Source organism: Bos indicus, chromosome 25 (genome assembly GCF_029378745.1).
Source record: "Bos indicus isolate NIAB-ARS_2022 breed Sahiwal x Tharparkar chromosome 25, NIAB-ARS_B.indTharparkar_mat_pri_1.0, whole genome shotgun sequence".
NCBI classification, from domain to species: domain Eukaryota; kingdom Metazoa; phylum Chordata; class Mammalia; order Artiodactyla; family Bovidae; genus Bos; species Bos indicus.
In genome coordinates this window covers 29,231,780-29,248,403 of record NC_091784.1, presented here as the reverse complement: position 1 = coordinate 29,248,403, position 16,624 = coordinate 29,231,780, and the positions used below count along the sequence as shown (strand labels likewise).

General features: G+C 42.6%; 1 protein-coding gene across 2 annotated transcripts in view; it reads right to left on the bottom strand.

Annotated features, from left to right (window-relative positions):
• Positions 1–9,704: 9,704 nt before the first annotated feature.
• Positions 9,705–16,624, bottom strand: part of TPST1 (tyrosylprotein sulfotransferase 1) — a 104,336-nt gene continuing 97,416 nt past the window's right edge. Inside the window, exons 4-7 of one of the 2 annotated variants that reach the window (XM_070779991.1) lie at positions 15,587–15,637; positions 15,141–15,235; positions 12,610–12,656; positions 9,705–10,258 (exon numbers count right to left, since the gene is read on the bottom strand). In XM_070779991.1, the coding sequence (XP_070636092.1) occupies positions 12,611–12,656; positions 15,141–15,235; positions 15,587–15,637 (192 nt within the window). In that variant the 3' untranslated portion in view covers positions 9,705–10,258; position 12,610. The remainder of the gene's footprint in view (positions 10,259–12,609; positions 12,657–15,140; positions 15,236–15,586; positions 15,638–16,624) is intronic. The other variant, XM_070779992.1, reaches the window with a different exon arrangement.

Sequence of the window (16,624 nt, the reverse complement as noted above, 5' to 3'; positions counted from 1 at the left end):
AGGGATTGGGGGCAGGAGGAGAAGGGGACGACAGAGGATGAGATGGCTGGATGGCATCACTGACTCGATGGACATGAGTCTGGGTGAACTCCGGGAGTTGGTGATGGACAGGGAGGCCTGGCATGCTGCAATTCATGGGGTCGCAAAGAGTCGGACACGACTGAGCGACTGAACTGAACTGAACTGAACTGAAACTGTGGTGGAGGGCTTCCCTAGTGGTTCAGAGGTAAAGCATCTGCCTGCAATGTGGGAGACCAGGATTCAATCCCTGGGTCGGGAAGATCCCCTGGAGAAGGAAATGGCAACCCACTTCAGCACTCTTGCCTGGAAAATTCCATGGACTGAGGAGCCTAGTAGGCTACAGTCCCTGCGGTTACAAAGAGCTGGACATCACTGAGCGACTTCACTTCAACTTCAAACTATGGTGGAGGTGATGAAGATAGTGGCGACCTCCTTCAAAAAATCCCATGCATGTACTGCTGCACTCAGTGCCCCCAGCCTGCAGCAGGCCACCACCGATCCACGCCTCCACCAGAGACTCCTAGACCAGTCTCTTGTGGGGTCACTGCTCCTTTCTCCTGGGTCCTGGTGTGCACAAGGTTCTGTTTGTGCCCTCCAAGAGTCTGTTTCCCCAGTTCTGTGTAAGTTCTGGCGGCTCTGTGGTGGGGTTAATGGCGACCTCCTCCAAGAGGGCTTATGCCATGCCCAAGTCTGCAGCACCCAGAGCCCCTGCCCCTGCGGCAGTCCACTGCTGACCTGCACCTCCACAGGAGACACTCAAACACAGTTCTGTCTCAGTCCCTGTGGGGTTTCTGGGTCCTGGTGCACAGAAGCTTTGTTTGAGCCCTCTGAGTGTCTCTGGCGGGAATGGGGTTTGATTCTAAACGGCAATTCACCCCTTCTACCATCTCGCTGGGGCTTTTCTGCCCTTGGATGTGGGGTATCTCCTCACAGCTGCTCCAGCACCATGCAGCCACCACTCCAGTGCCTACCATCTTAGGAGAAAGCAATCTAGAACTTTCCCAATGCAGGGGGGCCTAGGTTCAATCCCTGGTCAGGAAACTAAATCCTGCATGCCACAAACATTACGGAGTCTCAGTGACAAATGGAGTTGTGACCACGTCTGTTTCACAGGGGGTCTAGTAGGTTCACAGAAGCATATGTGGTTATTTCTCTAGCTCACAGTCAGGACGCCTGGTGGCTCACGGGGCACAGCCTGCAGCCATCCAGGACAAAATGTGGTCCACTGGAGAAGGGAATGGCAAACCACTTCAGTACTCTTGCCTTGAGAACCCCATGAACAGTATGAAAAGGCAAAAAGATACTACACTGAAAGATGAACTCCCTAGGTCAGTGAAGTGAAGTCAAGTCACTCAGTTGTGTCCAACTCTTTGTAACTCCATGGACTGTAACCTGCCAGGCTCCTCTGACCATGGGATTTTCCAGGCAAGAATACTGGAGTGGGTAATATGCTACTGGAGATCAGTGGAGAAATAACTTCAGAAGGAATGAAGAGACAGAGCCAAAGCAAAAACAACACCCAGTTGTGGATGCGACTGGTGATAGAAGCCAAGTCCGATGCTGTAAAGAGCAATATTGCATAGGAACCTGGAATGTTAAGTCCATGAATCAAGGCAAATTAGAAGTGGTCAAACAGGAGATGGCAAGAGTGAACGTCGACATTCTAGGAATCAGCGAACTAAAATGGACTGGAATGGGTGAATTTAATTCAGATGACCATTATCTCTACTACTGTGGGCAAGAATCCCTCAGAAGAAATGGAGTAGCCATCATAGTCAACAAAAGAGTCCAAATTGCAATACTTGGATGCAGTCTCAAAAACGACAGAATGATCTCTGCTCATTTGAGATGAGAATGGCATTTGAATTTGAATGGCAAACCATTCAATATCACAGTAATCCAAGTCTACGCCCCGACCAGTAATGCTGAAGAAGCTGAAGTTGAAGGGTTCTATGAAGACCTACAAGACCTTCTAGAACTAACACCCCCAAAAGATGGCCTTTTCATTATAGGGGACTGGAATGCAAAAGTAAGAAGTCAAGAAACACCTGGAGTAACAGGCAAATTTGGCCTTGGAGTACACAGTGAAGCAGGGCAAAGGCTAATAGAGTTTTGCCAAGAGAACGCACCGGTCATAGCAAACACTGTCTTCCAACAACAAAAGAGAAGACTCTACACATGGACATCACCAGATGGCCAACACCGAAATCAGATTGATTATATTATTTGCAGCCAAAGATGTAGAAGCTCTATACAGTCAGCAAAAACAAGACTGGGAGCAGACCACGGCTCAGATCATGAACTCCTTATTGCCAAATTCAGACTTAAATTGAAGAAAGTAGGGAAAACCACTAGACCTTTCAGGTATGACCTGAATTGTCGGGAGCTGCCTTAGGCATTACTGACAAAATGGAGGCACAGCCCCCAGCCCCCTCTCCTCATTCCTCAGGCACGGATCCCGGGATGAAGGAGTTAGGCCTTGTAATTCTGACTTGTCTTTTCCTCTCCTAGGCTGAGTTGACTGAAAAGGAATATTAAGGTGCTTATTGTTCTTGAGAGGAGCATGAGAAGGCACAAAGCCTTCTGCAGCTGTGCTCAGAAAATAATTCATAAAGTTAATCATTGACATTTGTTCAAGGACTTTTACAAAAGAGTGTTCCAGGATGAGCACATTGTAGCTTGAGGCCATGAGAGGGATTGATATCTGAAGCCTATTTGTAAGAATGTTTATGGCAAAGGAGTTTACTGAATTTAGGGCTTAGAAATAATTAAAACAGTTAGAAGTTAAAGATTTAAGAAATGTTGTAAAACTAGAATATTTTACTATAGCTTATAGAAGTTAGGAATTTTTAGAGACACTATAGCTAGAAGCCTTTTTAAGAGACAGTGAGCTCAGGATGTTAGGGGCAAACAGGATTTAGGAAGATAAGTAGTAAACTGAGGAATGTAGCATGAGTTACAATGTAATCACAAGTTAACTACAGGACACATTAGAAGAGGTAGATAATAGATGATAAGGCTGATTCTGAGATAATCACTGAAGCAGGAACTCTGAAGAGCAACAATGATTTATGGAGATAATAAATCTGGGAGAGGGGGAACTGAAAATGTCAAACCTCTGACCTAATGTTTTTGTAAAAGTATAAAAGAGAATCTTAAACTTGAAATAAATAGGCAGTCCAAGAAAAATGAGAGGCTGTCTCATTCACCGACACCGTTCACCTCTTCAGGTTGAATCCCTGGCTGCTGGAGTTGGACTCCGGCACTGAATCAAATTCCTTACGATTATACAGTGGAAGTGACAAACAGATTCAAGGGATTAGATTTGATAGATTGCCCGAAGAACTATGAATGGAGGTTCATAACATTGTACAGGAGACAGGAATCAAGACCATCCCCAAGAAAAAAGAAATGCAAAAAGGCAAAATGGTTGTCTGAGGAGGCCTTACAAATAGCTGTGAAGAGAAGCGAAAGGCAAAGGAGAAAAGGAAAGATATACCCATTTGAATGCAGAGTTCCAAAGAATAGCAAGGAGAGATAAGAAAGCCTTCCTCAGTGATCAGTGCAAAGAAATAAAGGAAAACAATAGAATGGGAAAGACTAGAGATCTCTTCAAGAAAATTAGAGATACCAAGGAAACATTTCATGCAAAGATGGGCTCAATAAAGGACAGAAACGGTATGGACCTAACAGAAGCAGAAGATACTCAGAAGAGGTGGCAACAAAACACAAAGTACACAAAAAAGATCTTCACGACCCAGATAATCACAATGGTGTGATCACTCACCTACAGCCAGACATCCTGGAGTGCAGTCAAATGGGCCTTAGGAAGCATCACTACAAACAAAGCTAGTGGAGGTGATGGAACTCCAGTTGACCTATTTCAAATCCTAAAAGATGATGCTGTGAAAGTGTTGCACTCAATATGCCAGCAAATTTGGAAAATTCAGCAGTGGCCACAGGACTGGAAAAGGTCAGTTTTCATTCCAATCCCAAAGAAAGGCAATGCCAAAGAACGCTCAAACTATCGCACAATTGCACTCATCTCACACACTGGTAATGTTCAAAATTCTCCAAGCCAGGCTTCAACAGTACATGAACCGTGAACTTCCAGATGTTCAAGCTGGATTTAGAAAAGGCAGAGGAACAAGAGATCAAATTGCCAACATGTGTTGGATCATCAAAAAAGCAAGAGAGTTCCAGAAAAACATCTACTTCTGCTATACTGACTGTGCCAAAGCCTTCTGCTGTGTGGATCACAATAAACTGTGGAAAATTCTTCAAGAGATAGGAATACCAGACCACCTCACCTGCCTCCTGAGAAATATGCAGGTCAGGAAGCAACAGTTAGGACTAGAGATGAAACAACAGACTGGTTCCAAATGGGAAAGGAGTACATCAAGGCTGTATATTGTCACCCTGCTTATTTATCTTATATGCAGAGTACATCATGAGAAACACTGTGTTGGATGAAGCACAAGCTGGAATCAAGACTGCTGGGAGAAATATCAATAACCTCAGATATGCAGATGACACCACTCTTGTGGCAGAAAGGGAAGAACTAAAGAGCCTCTTGAAAGTGAAAGAGGAGAGTGAAAAATTCAACATTCAGAAAACTAAGATCATGGCATCTGGACTTATCACTTCATGGCAAATAGATGGGGAAACAGAAACAGTGACAAACTTTATTTTGGGGGGCTCCAAAATCACTGCAGATGGTGAGTGCAGCCACAAAATTAAAAGATGCTTGCTCCTTGGAAGAAAAGTTAGGACCAACATATTAAAAAGCATATTAAAAAGCAGAGATATTACTTTGCCAACAAAGGTCCATCTAGTCAAAGCTATGGCTTTTCCAGTAGTTATGTATGGATGTGAGAGTTGGACTATAAAGAAAGCTGAGTACTGAAGAATTGATGCTTTTGAACTGTGGGGTTGGAGAAGGCTCTTGAGAGTCCCTTGGACTGCAAGGAGATCCAACCATCCTAAAGAAAATCAGTCCTGAACATTCATTGGAAGGACTGATGCTGACGCTGAACTCCAGTACTTTGGCGACCTGGTGTGAAGAACTGACTCAATCTGAAGAGACCCTGATGCTGGGAAGGATTGAAGGCAGGAGGAAAAGGGGATGACAGAGGATGAGATGGTTGGATTGCATCACTGACAGAATGGACATGAGTTTGAGTAAACTCTGGGAGTTGGTGATGGACAGGGAAGCCTGGCGTGTTGCAGTCCATGGGGTCTTAGAGTCGGACACAAATGAGAGACTGAACTGAATCCCTACACAAGAGAAATAGATCTAAGTGCATTGTGATCTTTTGCTCCATCTAAATGCCTTAATAGTTAATACCCAGCTTCATGTCTTTTTAGAAATTTTTCTTCTTTTTTATAAACACTTGTGTCAAGGGCTGAGTTTCAATAGACTGCAACAAGGGAGCTGCTTGTTATGTACAGAAATACCAAAGCTTCATTTCTAATTCAAGTCTCAGCCACTCATTTGTGACGAACAACCAATAGCCAAGACTTGATTATTAATTTTACTGATTTTTCATCAAAAGGAATGGCTAAATAAAGAGACATCAGAAAATAAGTGAATGGAAAGTTCCTGTTAAATCTAACTAGATGGCTCGTCTTGGGTAAGTCACAGTACTACTCTAGACCCCAGATTTTCTAAGATTAGGGCATTCAATCTCTTGATTTATTTCTTTTATAAAGCTCTCATTGTTTTTCACTTCTTTACTGAAAGTAATTCATGATGATTGTAGCATTTAGAAAACAGGGTTAAGCAGAAAGACAATAAAAATACCCACAACCCCACCACAAAGAGATGAGACTGTTAATGTCTTGGCACATGTCCTTTCTGTTGTCTTTCAATTTAGTGACTCCATTTAGTTTTCTATCCATCCTTTAAATAACAGAAGTGGGAGCAACCAAACAGCTTTGTGATTTCAAATTTTCACTTAATGTAATGTGAACATTTTTCCTTGTTATGAACATTTTCTACAGTATCATATTAGCTGAATATTGTTATGTGGATGTACCATAAATCATTTAACTAAACCTGCCTTTCATTAGTTTTCTTTTCCAGTTTTTTGTTTCTCTAAACTTCATTGCAGTGGACATCTTTGTGGGGAAACTTTTACACACATCTATATTTTCGTATTTACTTTTCTGTACATTCAGCAGTTATTCCATGTTTGACCAACAGAGGGCATTTAGAGCTTCCATCTCAGAGAAAGGCCATAAAGCCATTTCTACCAGACATAACAAAATAGTGGTTTTCTTTGGAAGGAATGATGCTAAAGCTGAAACTCCAGTACTTTGGCCACCTCACGCGAAGAGTTGACTCATTGGAAAAGACTCTGATGCTGGGAGGGATTGGGGGCAAGAGGAGAAGGGGACGACAGAGGATGAGATGGCTGGATGGCATCACTGACTCGATGGACGTTGAGTCTGGGTGAACTCCGGGAGTTGGTGATGGACAGGGAGGCCTGGCGTGCTGCGATTCATGGGGTCGCAAAGAGTCGGACATGACTGAGCGACTGATCTGATCTGATCTGATTGTGAAAAATATAATTTTGGATGTCCAGTAATAATCAGCAAATTCCAAAGGGAGAATCAGTCATTTATTTTTATATATAACCAGAATTCCTCCCTGCAAAAACAAACAAACAAACAAAAAACCCTCAAATAGTGTGCTTTATTAAGACTTAAATCCAAAATGAATACAAATTATCTTTTTTGCCCAATTCAGAAAAGGAGAGCTCAGCTTTATGCAAAGACCTAAATTCCCCACAGAAGATAGTGATAAACAACCAGGGAAGGGAGCTCAATGCCCAAAATATAGGTCTTGCCAGAGAAAAGCCCAGACAGCCCCAGGATCTGGAGGTCCCTAGGAAGATAAATTTGGCGGCAAACACTGGAGTCCTGCCTAGACTATTACTTATCCATCACCTACCAGTCAGGTTGTGGTAGGTAATACTATAGGTTTTGTTAGCTAGAGCCCATTGTTTTATGTACATTCTTCTTGATTTTCACCAAGATCATAAATTTACAAGGCAGCACTTCTTGGCACAATAATTATAGCCAGCAAATGACTAAGTACAAGGGGGGTATTTAAATAGTTGTCACTCAGTGCTAATGACAAGTTTCTATTCTAGTAAAAAGATGATTATTGAGAGGCAGAGTGGTGGGTAAGGGTGTTGGCTCTAGAGCCAGGTTGCCTGTACTTGCATCCTGATTCCATCACTTACTAGCTGATCTGGAAAGCTAGTACTGCCTCCTGACCCAGTGTCTGTGAAAATGCTGCTGCTGCGGCTAAGTTGCTTCAGTCGTGTCCGACTCTGTGCAACCCCATAGACGGCAGCCCACCAGGCTCCCCCGTCCCTGGGATTCTCCAGGCAAGAACACTGGAGTGGGTTGCCATTTCTTTCTCCAATGCATGAAAGTAAAAAGTGAAAGTGAAGTTGCTCAGTCGTGTCCGACTCTTCGCGACCCCATGGACTGCAGCCTACCAGGCTCCTCCGTCCATGGGATTTTCCAGGCAAGAGTACTGGAGTGGGGTGCCATTGCCTTCTCCACTGTGAAAATGCAGGTAGAAATAATACCTACCTCTGGTGTGATTTTGAGAATTAAATGAGTTTAGACACACGCATTCAGGCACAGGGCTTGGACCATGAGAAGTTCTTGATAAATGTTTCTAGAGTGATTATGAGCCTTAGTGATTACTAAGATTTTTTTCCTCTCATTTTGAAATTCTATGACTCGTCATGGATGCTGCTCTCTCCAAGCTCCTCAGACACTGAGGACCCTGGCCTCTCCCTGGCTCCACAGGTTCACCTGATGGCTGCAGCCACGGCTTTGCTGGCCCCAAGCAGCTCTCTGATCTTCACAGGTGACAGACACATCTTCCCCTGGTCCCTCACCCAGTTACCTCTTTTTAAATTTTACTCCACATGTCTTTCATTTGTTCAACAGGAGTTCCATTTAATTCCATCGAATCATAACATTTCACAAATAGTCATCTTCATAGGGGTGCTCTAAGATGTCCCATGGAACAGAAATGCTTTCCTTTACAGGGCTCAAAAGAAATGTGCTCAGATGGGAAAATCAGGCTTTGTGAAGGAAGGAATGTCAATGGGGATGCAGACACCATAGCATCTGCTTCTCTGGGCCACTTGTGCAGTGGTTCTTCTTTCCTGAGCCAGCCGTTTTGTGCAATTGTTCCTTTTCCTATTCCAATACAATCCCAATCATGAAGGTGGAGTCTCCAGAGCTGGGCAGCCATAGGGAATAAAAATCTTTATGTTCACCTGCTGCTGCTGCTGCTAAGTCACTTCAGTTGTGTCCAACTCTGTGTGACCCCATAGACGGCTCCAGGCAAGAACACTGGAGTGGGGTTGGCATTTCCTTCTCCAATGCATGAAAGTGAAAAGTGAAAGTGAAGTCACTCAGTCATGTCCGACTCTTCGAGACCGCATGGACTGCAGCCCACCAGGCTCCTCCGTCCATGGGATTTTCCAGGCAAGAGTACTGGAATGGGGTGCCATCGCCTTCTCCGTATGTTCACCTAGGGCTGAGTATTGGAGTCAGGCTGGGCTATAGTTTACAAATGTCCTTGCCTCCCATTCTAATAGGCTCTGGAAGGGTGTGTGACCTCCTCCCTACAATGCTGGTAACATAAGACTAATACAGGAAATAAGGAAAAAACAAAAACACGAATTACATTATGTTAAAGCTGATTTTATTGCTTTCTGGAGGCTGGAGCAGTAACTAGAGCAGTAACAAGCAATGGGACTTAAGACAGCTGAGCCCATAACAGAGCTGGGATTTCCCAGGGAGACAGGAGAGGGATTGGGTTTCTGGGCATCTGGAAGCAGCAGAAAATAGTGTAAGGGCCCAGGGAGGAAGTGTACTGTTCACAAGGGGTGCCAAGGCCACACTGTGGAGGCAGAACAGTTCAGATGTCATGTGTGAGGCATTAGAGAATCAAAGGTTTTTGAACAAAAGAGTGACTTAAGACATAGTGCTGAACAAAGGACTGCTCTGGCAGCAGGATTCATTTTCAGTTGAAGGGGACAGGGCTAGGGGAGTGGAGCAGAAAGAAGGATTGTAGGGTCAGGCTTGAAACCATGTCCGTGGCACTAGCTGAGGGGCCTCGTGTAAATGACTTGACTAGGCCAGCCTCTGTTTCTTCATCTGAAACTGATATGTTAGAGGCTTCTGGGAAGATTAATCATTTACCAAATATTTTACTAGGTTCTTACAATGTGCCAGACATTTTGCTAGGTGTCAGGGGTACAAAAATGGACACAAAAAGACACATCTCTGCCTTCTAGGATCTTACCATCTAATGTAAGAGACAATTTAAGAAGTCAAGAAACATTAAAAACTGCAAAGTGTGATAAGATTATATTGTGAATGAGGTTGGCAGAAAGGGCATCAGGGGAAGTCTCTCTGAAATTAGACTTTATGGACACCAGACAATTGAGAAGGAAACAAAAGAACAGGATTCTGAGACAAAAGGATGGTAGTGGGTCTCTCTGAAATAAATTACAGCAAAAACTCCACTCAGAATATCTGAAATACAGCAACTGAAGAAACTTTGGTTTATTAGATCATCATCTGATATGTCTTATTGCTTCTCTAAAATCACGGCAATGAAAACATGTAAACTAGCAGACTGCTTCACATTTAAAGCTTTTATTTTGAAAAATAAAATACAAAAGTCATCAAGTTGTAAATGTATGTGGTAATTCAACTTCTCAGAAACAATACAATGAATTATTTAAATAATTAAGACATTTAACATTATCCACACATCAAACATTTCAACAGGTACGAGTGTTCTACAAAACATTAGAACATGTACAGACAACCTAGTCCAAGATGAAACTGCCCAATTTTGCTTACAGGATCCCATTTTTAAACCTTCCCCTTGAAAACAAAGTTTGGACTCTGGTAAGAAAAGATGAGGGCCAGAGCAGTTTTAACAGAAAGCACACATCCCAGCTGGGTTCCTTCTCCGCAGGGCTGTGCATGTAATTAGGATCGAGAGCGCTGTACATGGGAAGCAGGTCACTCAGGAGGGTCCTAACGTGTGCTGACATCCCACCCTCTCGGGGGAAGGAGACCAGCAAATAAGCAGGAGATGTAGGCATGCTACATACACTCCACTCATCTCAGCAGGGGACAGCCAGTCCTAGAAACTTCTCTGTGGCCAAAAAGGCAGCAGTCTTCCCTAGGGCAGACAAACAGAATGCATTAGAGGTGTGTACTCTAATCTCACTTTGTTCTTCCCTGCACGACACCACTTCCTTTCCAGCTGTGAGCCCAGCACAGCAGGGGAGACAAGCAGGGGGATGGACCACTGAGAACAGCTGCTTCAGAAGGACTACTGGAGAGGCACACTCTCCCTCAGTTTGGGATGCTTTTAGCTGCCTGCCAGGAGCTTTGATATGCAAAACAAAAGGATGGAAGCCAAAGCAAGGGCTGTTCCTGCCCACTTCCAAATGACTGCAACTGTCGTCTGCAACTGAAGCAACTCTGGGGGCATTTGACAGGGATGTCAAATGTCCAGGGGTTGAATGCTGACTGTTTAATATCAAAAGGTGGATACTGAGGTTCTTTAAAGCAAACTTTAGGAGATACATTGACTGCTGTTCATACACCAAAGGGATCCCAAAGACAAGATGAAAGACTATGATTTGTCTTGAGATACCTTGGTGTCTTCCTAGCTTCTCCTGAGTTCTTCTCTCATTGCATGAGGGCCACTACAGGCCTCGACAAGCAAACAGGATGTATTGCTGCTGTAGTGGTAACTCAAAGCTGGAGTCATCTGACCTGTAAAACAGCTGGTAGATAATGCATCCCTGTATGAATGTTTCCAGGAAGGAATTCATCTATACTTTTTTTTTTGGCTGCACTGCGTCTTAGTTGTCGCACGTGGGATCTTTAGTTGTAGCATTTGAACTTTCGAACTCAGTGGCGGCATGTGGGATCTAGTTCCCTGACCAGGGATTGAACCTGGGCCCCCTGTGTTGGGAGCATGGAGTCTTAGCCACTGGACCACCAGAGAAGTCTCTCATCTATACTTTTGAAAATATTTTGAATAAACAAAATTACACAAGGCCTGATAAATGCTGCTATACCTGTATGCCCACTGAGTATGAATAGTATAAATTCATTATCATTGGTAATTTTGACATGGTATAGCAGTATTCACTTTTTTCTATCTGTAATCTATTAATACACAGCACGTCATAAAAGTTTCTTATTCAGACTGAATTTTCAATCTCAGTTTTCTCATCAGTAGAACAGAAAAAATACCACCTACTTGCCAGACTTGAATGAAATCATTCATATATATGTGTGTGCATATATATATATGAATAATTCATAGATCTTAAAGATATCATTTATCATATATTATTTATATACTATATATATGTGATGCTTGGTATTTCATGCCTGGTATGGAGTACACAGTCAATACATGGCTATTATATAAAGTAAAAACAGAACAGCAAACAAAACTATGACAAAAATTAGATTTTAATGAAAGCTTTTCAAGTTCCAAATGGTTGTAATGGTCCCCAACCTTTTTGGCACCAGGGACCTCAACAAGCAAATAAGGGACTGGTTTCATGGAAGATAATTTATCAATGGACCAGGGATGGGGGATGGTTTGGAGATGATTCAAGCACATTACATTTACTGTGCACTCCATTTCTATTATTATTGCATCAGCCCCATCGCAGATCATCAGGCATTAGATCCCAGAGGCTGGGGACCCCTGGTCTACAACATAACCACATTATTCAGACCAAAATGGAATCTTAAAATCTGGAGAGTGGTGTGAGGTCTGAACAGCCATGTCAGGAGGTCTAGGTTCAGAACCAGCTTTGCCACTGGAATCCAAGACATGTACCTGATGATCACTCGGATAGAAAGGAGGCCAAGAAGGTCTGCCCCACACTGTAGCCCTTAACTACAAGACAACATGGCTTATAAACATATAACACCATAATGCATTAACATCAGCAAGGGCAGACTTGAAAAACCAACCAAGCAACTCCCAAAAGTATTAGTGCAAAAATGTTGGCACATGCCGCACACAGAGGAAGAAGCATGGGTGGCAAAAGAATCCCTGGCTGGACGTCAGAAGACGGTGCTCATTACCACTGGGTTCTTCCGACCTGTGATGTGACCTTGACCGATAATCTGGTCTCTCTAGGATCAGTTTCCTTATCAGAAAACAGGTGGTTGAGGGTGTTTCTTCAGCTAAAATATTTTACCATTTAACACCCCTCCTCATACTGAAAATAACAACTAACACTGAGTGCTCGCTGTGTGTCAGGCTTCTGGCAGACATTACTATGGTTCATTCTACCAATCTCTTATTTACATTGTCCTCACTTTACAAATGAAGAAACTAAGACACACAGAAGTTAAGTAGTCTGCTCAGTGCCAAACACAGTCAAGATTCCAATCCAGGTGAACGGACTTCAGAGCTGTGCTCCCCACCCCACTGCGCTGCCTCCTACGAGAATGAAACCCAAAGGTCCAGGCCAGCAGTGTCCCCAACCTCACCTCATGTATGTAAGAGGTTTCTGGCTCTGCTACTCCACCTGCTCAGACTGTGGAAGGAAGCAAAAGATGTTTTAAAGTCGGTCAGCATGAGAAATGACTGCTCTTGTTGAAATATCAGATGTAGCTTGCAGGCTCTGATTAGACTTCTTAATGAATTCTGTCTGCTACTGCTGACAGTAAAGAAGACTGGCTTTTGTCTCTGGTTCTTAGTAGGGAGACTAAACCCTGGGAATTTTCCAGGTAACATGAATGTCTTTGTTATTTATGAGCCCCTTAGATTATACCTGAGTGTCTGCTAAGAGATAAGATGACTCAGTATGAGGGCTGATCACAAGGAAGACCAACCTGTGATTTGAGGGCTGGGGCCCTGACCCAGCCCAGCTTCTGGGTAGGGGATTTTGGGGATTGAGTTCAATTCTACGACAGTGAGTCAATCATGCCTATGTAATTAGACTTCAATAAAAACTCTGGACGCTGAAGTTCAGTGGAGCACCCTGGTTGGTGAACACATGGATGTGCTCTGAGGGAGACATACCTGCCTACCTCGGAGAAGGGCACAGAAGCTCTGAGTCTGAGACTTTCCCAGACCTTGTCTTATGTGTTTCTTCATTTGGTTGGTCTTGACTTGTTTCCTTTATAGTAAAACTATAATCTTTTTTGTTGTTGTTTTTCCACACTGCAAGGCTTGTGTAATCTTAGTTCCCAGACCAGGGATCGAACCTGGGTCCCTGGCAGTGGAATCGTTGAGTCCTAACCACTGGAATGCCAGGGAATTTCCAAAACTGTAACCTTAAGTACAGTGCTTTCTTGAGTTCTATGAGAATTCTAACTAAAGATCAAATGTGAGGGTTCTGTGGACTTCAGTTTTCTCTTTATTAGGAGTTAAATCAAAGCCTTTTATAGGCTCTAAGTACCTATGTGATGCATTAAATGAAACTAACCTGAACAGGGGGCTTGAAGTGCCCATATTAAGCCTTTTACTCTATTTTTTGTTATCTTTTCCTTATTTATTACAGAAATTCTCTATACTGATGAATCCTTTGTTTCAAAATATTCTTCTACTTAAGGTGTACTTTTTTATATGATGCTTTCTAATAAGTAAACATTCTCAATTTTAATGTAGTCCAACTTATCCATTTTAAAATTAATGTTAGTAGTTTTTATAATGTTTAAGAAATCTTTCCCTCTTAAGGTCATAAAGATATTCTCTATTGCCTCCTAAACACTTTATTATTTTGCCTTTCACATTGAGTTCTACAATCAACCTGGAAAGGATTTTTATGTATGCTGTGAATCAGGGCTGTCCCATTAATTTCAGTCTCAAAGTCCCTTTCTTGACTCCTTCAGATTTATTACACAAAACAGCCTTTGGATTGGACATTTCTTTAAGAGTGCCTCTTGGATTATTCTCTGGCTCCAGCTGCCATAGCCTGTAAGTGACCACTTGTTCATGAATTCATCCAGGTTTCTGGTGCACCTTGCCCAGCCAAGGCTCAGGGCCCCTGTGCCCCCTTGTTGCAAAAGTTGACCAAAGTCTTTGGATAGACCAGGAGTCCCCTTGAGAAGATCTCTTTTCCCTCTGACTCTTGAGGACACATTCCAATTTCTCACACATAAAAGTAATTCAGTAGACAGTTGTTGAATAAACTAAATGAATGGATGGATGGATTAAAATTAAATATTTGTTAATAACCATATACCATCAGAGAAGGCAATGGCACCCCACTCCAGTATTCCTGCCTGGAAAATCCATGGACAGAGGAGCCTGGTAGGCTGCAGTCCATGGGGTCGCTAAGAGTCGTACACAACTGAGCGACTTCAGTTTCAGTTTTCACTTTCATGCATTGGAGAAGGAAATGGCAACCCACTCCAGTATTCTTGCCTGGAGAAACCCAGGGACGGGGCAGCCTGGTGGGCTGCTGTCTATGGGGTCACACAGAGTCGGACATAACTGAAGCGACTTAGCATAGCATATACCATGAAAGTAGTTTAAAATACTCAAGTAATATGTATCAATTATTAATGGTTGTTTTAAGACAAGGATCTGAGAAGACAGAGTTTTCAACCTTGGTTGAGATACAGCTACTCTTAGAGAAAAGCCTGTTTACTCTAGTCTTGCTTCAGGCAATACGACTTCATACAGTCTGTGAGGTTCCCCTCAACAACCCAGATCTGGAACACTTTTAGCGACTGAATTCAGTGCTGGGTCCTCATTTCCTATTAACAAGCTAATTGCTGTAAGTAGCAACCTGGAAGCAACATGCATTATCACCATGCTGGACAGGGACGTTTTCTCTCGGCTCAGGCAATAGTCACTGACTTCTTCCTATGACTACACAGGAATGGCAGGAGATACGCTCTCGCAGGACACTCTGGGCTACTCTACATCTGTTGGCCATAACATCACCTATTCCTCTTCAACTCAAGAAACAATATTGGAATCCAAGAGAGTGATAGTGTAACATGACAAGGAGATCTCTGGATCTGCTTTAATTTTTTTAAAAAGTAAAAGTTATAAGCTTCAAACTCACATCACCCACTCCCAGCTTGGTGAACTTGGTAGCTGAAGGCCAATGGCAGTGTGTAACATGTATTCATAAGTCTTCCAGGCTCCAAATGAGGAAAACTAAAAGGCAATGATGTACATGTAATACGAACAAAGGGTGGCTGTACATTATTATTTCAAGTAAGGTGTCAGAAGCCTGGAGCAGACTCACCAAGGCAGGTTCCTTATTTGTGGGATGCTGTGTGGTTTGTGAGTGACCTCAAGCAATCAGATTTTAGTTATCAATAAATTATTTCCCTAGCTTTAGAAGACACTGAGCCCTCTGAAATTGAGATTATGTTAAGTGATTGTCAACAATTACCAGGAGCCAGTCTTTCTACCCCCAGCATATATCATTATCTCATTGAGAGGATGACTTCAATGCAAGAGCCCATTTATTATTACACCAAGAGGAGGAAGCAGATACAGTACCTGAGGTTTTTCTTTAAGAAATTCAGGAAGCTGAAATTCTCCTTTATAGACCTAGAAAAAAAATAAAAGCCAAGTATAAGTTTAAGGAAATATTCACTGTCATCATCGCTTTGGGAAGCTTGCATTGCCTGATGGTGGGTGGGTTCACTGCTTCATTCTTGGTGAGTTTTGGAATAGGAAGGAAGTCTGTCAGTTCAAGAGCAGCCAGAGTTGAGGACTGAGTGAAATTTCTATTCACTCTGACCCCACCTGCTCTACTCTTCCCTAGGTGCTCCCAAATATGGGCTGCCTGGGAGAAGGCTTAGAGTCTCTGAAGAAGAAAGAAAAGAATCCTAATATTCCAAGTTCCAATTATTTTATTAATAGCTGAGAAAGTAAGCCCTTGGCCATTTCTCTCCAGCATCCAACAAAGAATTCACATAATTTAGGAACAGGTTCCTCCTGATTTCCTTCTGAAATCTCCAGCTTTACTTTTCTTAATGTACCCAATATTCCCATAGTAATTTGAATACTAGGTGGTTCTTAAAATGATATATACTTTTAACCTCATGAAATCTTATAATTAAAAACTTGCACTTTTCAATATGTAAAGTTATGTTTCTAAAAGCAGCAATAATTAGGGAATAGTTTTTAAAAAGATGTGTAGGATCTTTACATAGGAAACCATAAAATATTATTGACAGAAATCAAAGACCAGATAGGCACATCACTTTCAGGGATTGTAACATTCAATATAATAAAGCTGTCCATTCTCCTCACAGGATTTCCAATAAAAACTCTAGCATGCTTTTTGGGGGAAGAAGGAGGGGTAATTTCAAGCTGATTATAAAAGTTTTGTGGAAATGCATAGGGTCAAAAATTATCAAGGTAATCTTAAAAAGAACAAGGTGGAAGGACTTATTCTAAAATATATTAAGACATTATTGAAAGTGAAGTTGCTCAGTCGTGTCCGACTCTTTGTGACCCCATGGACTGTAGCCTACCAGGTTCCACCATCCATGGGATTTTACAGGCAAGAATACTGGAGTGGGTTGCCAT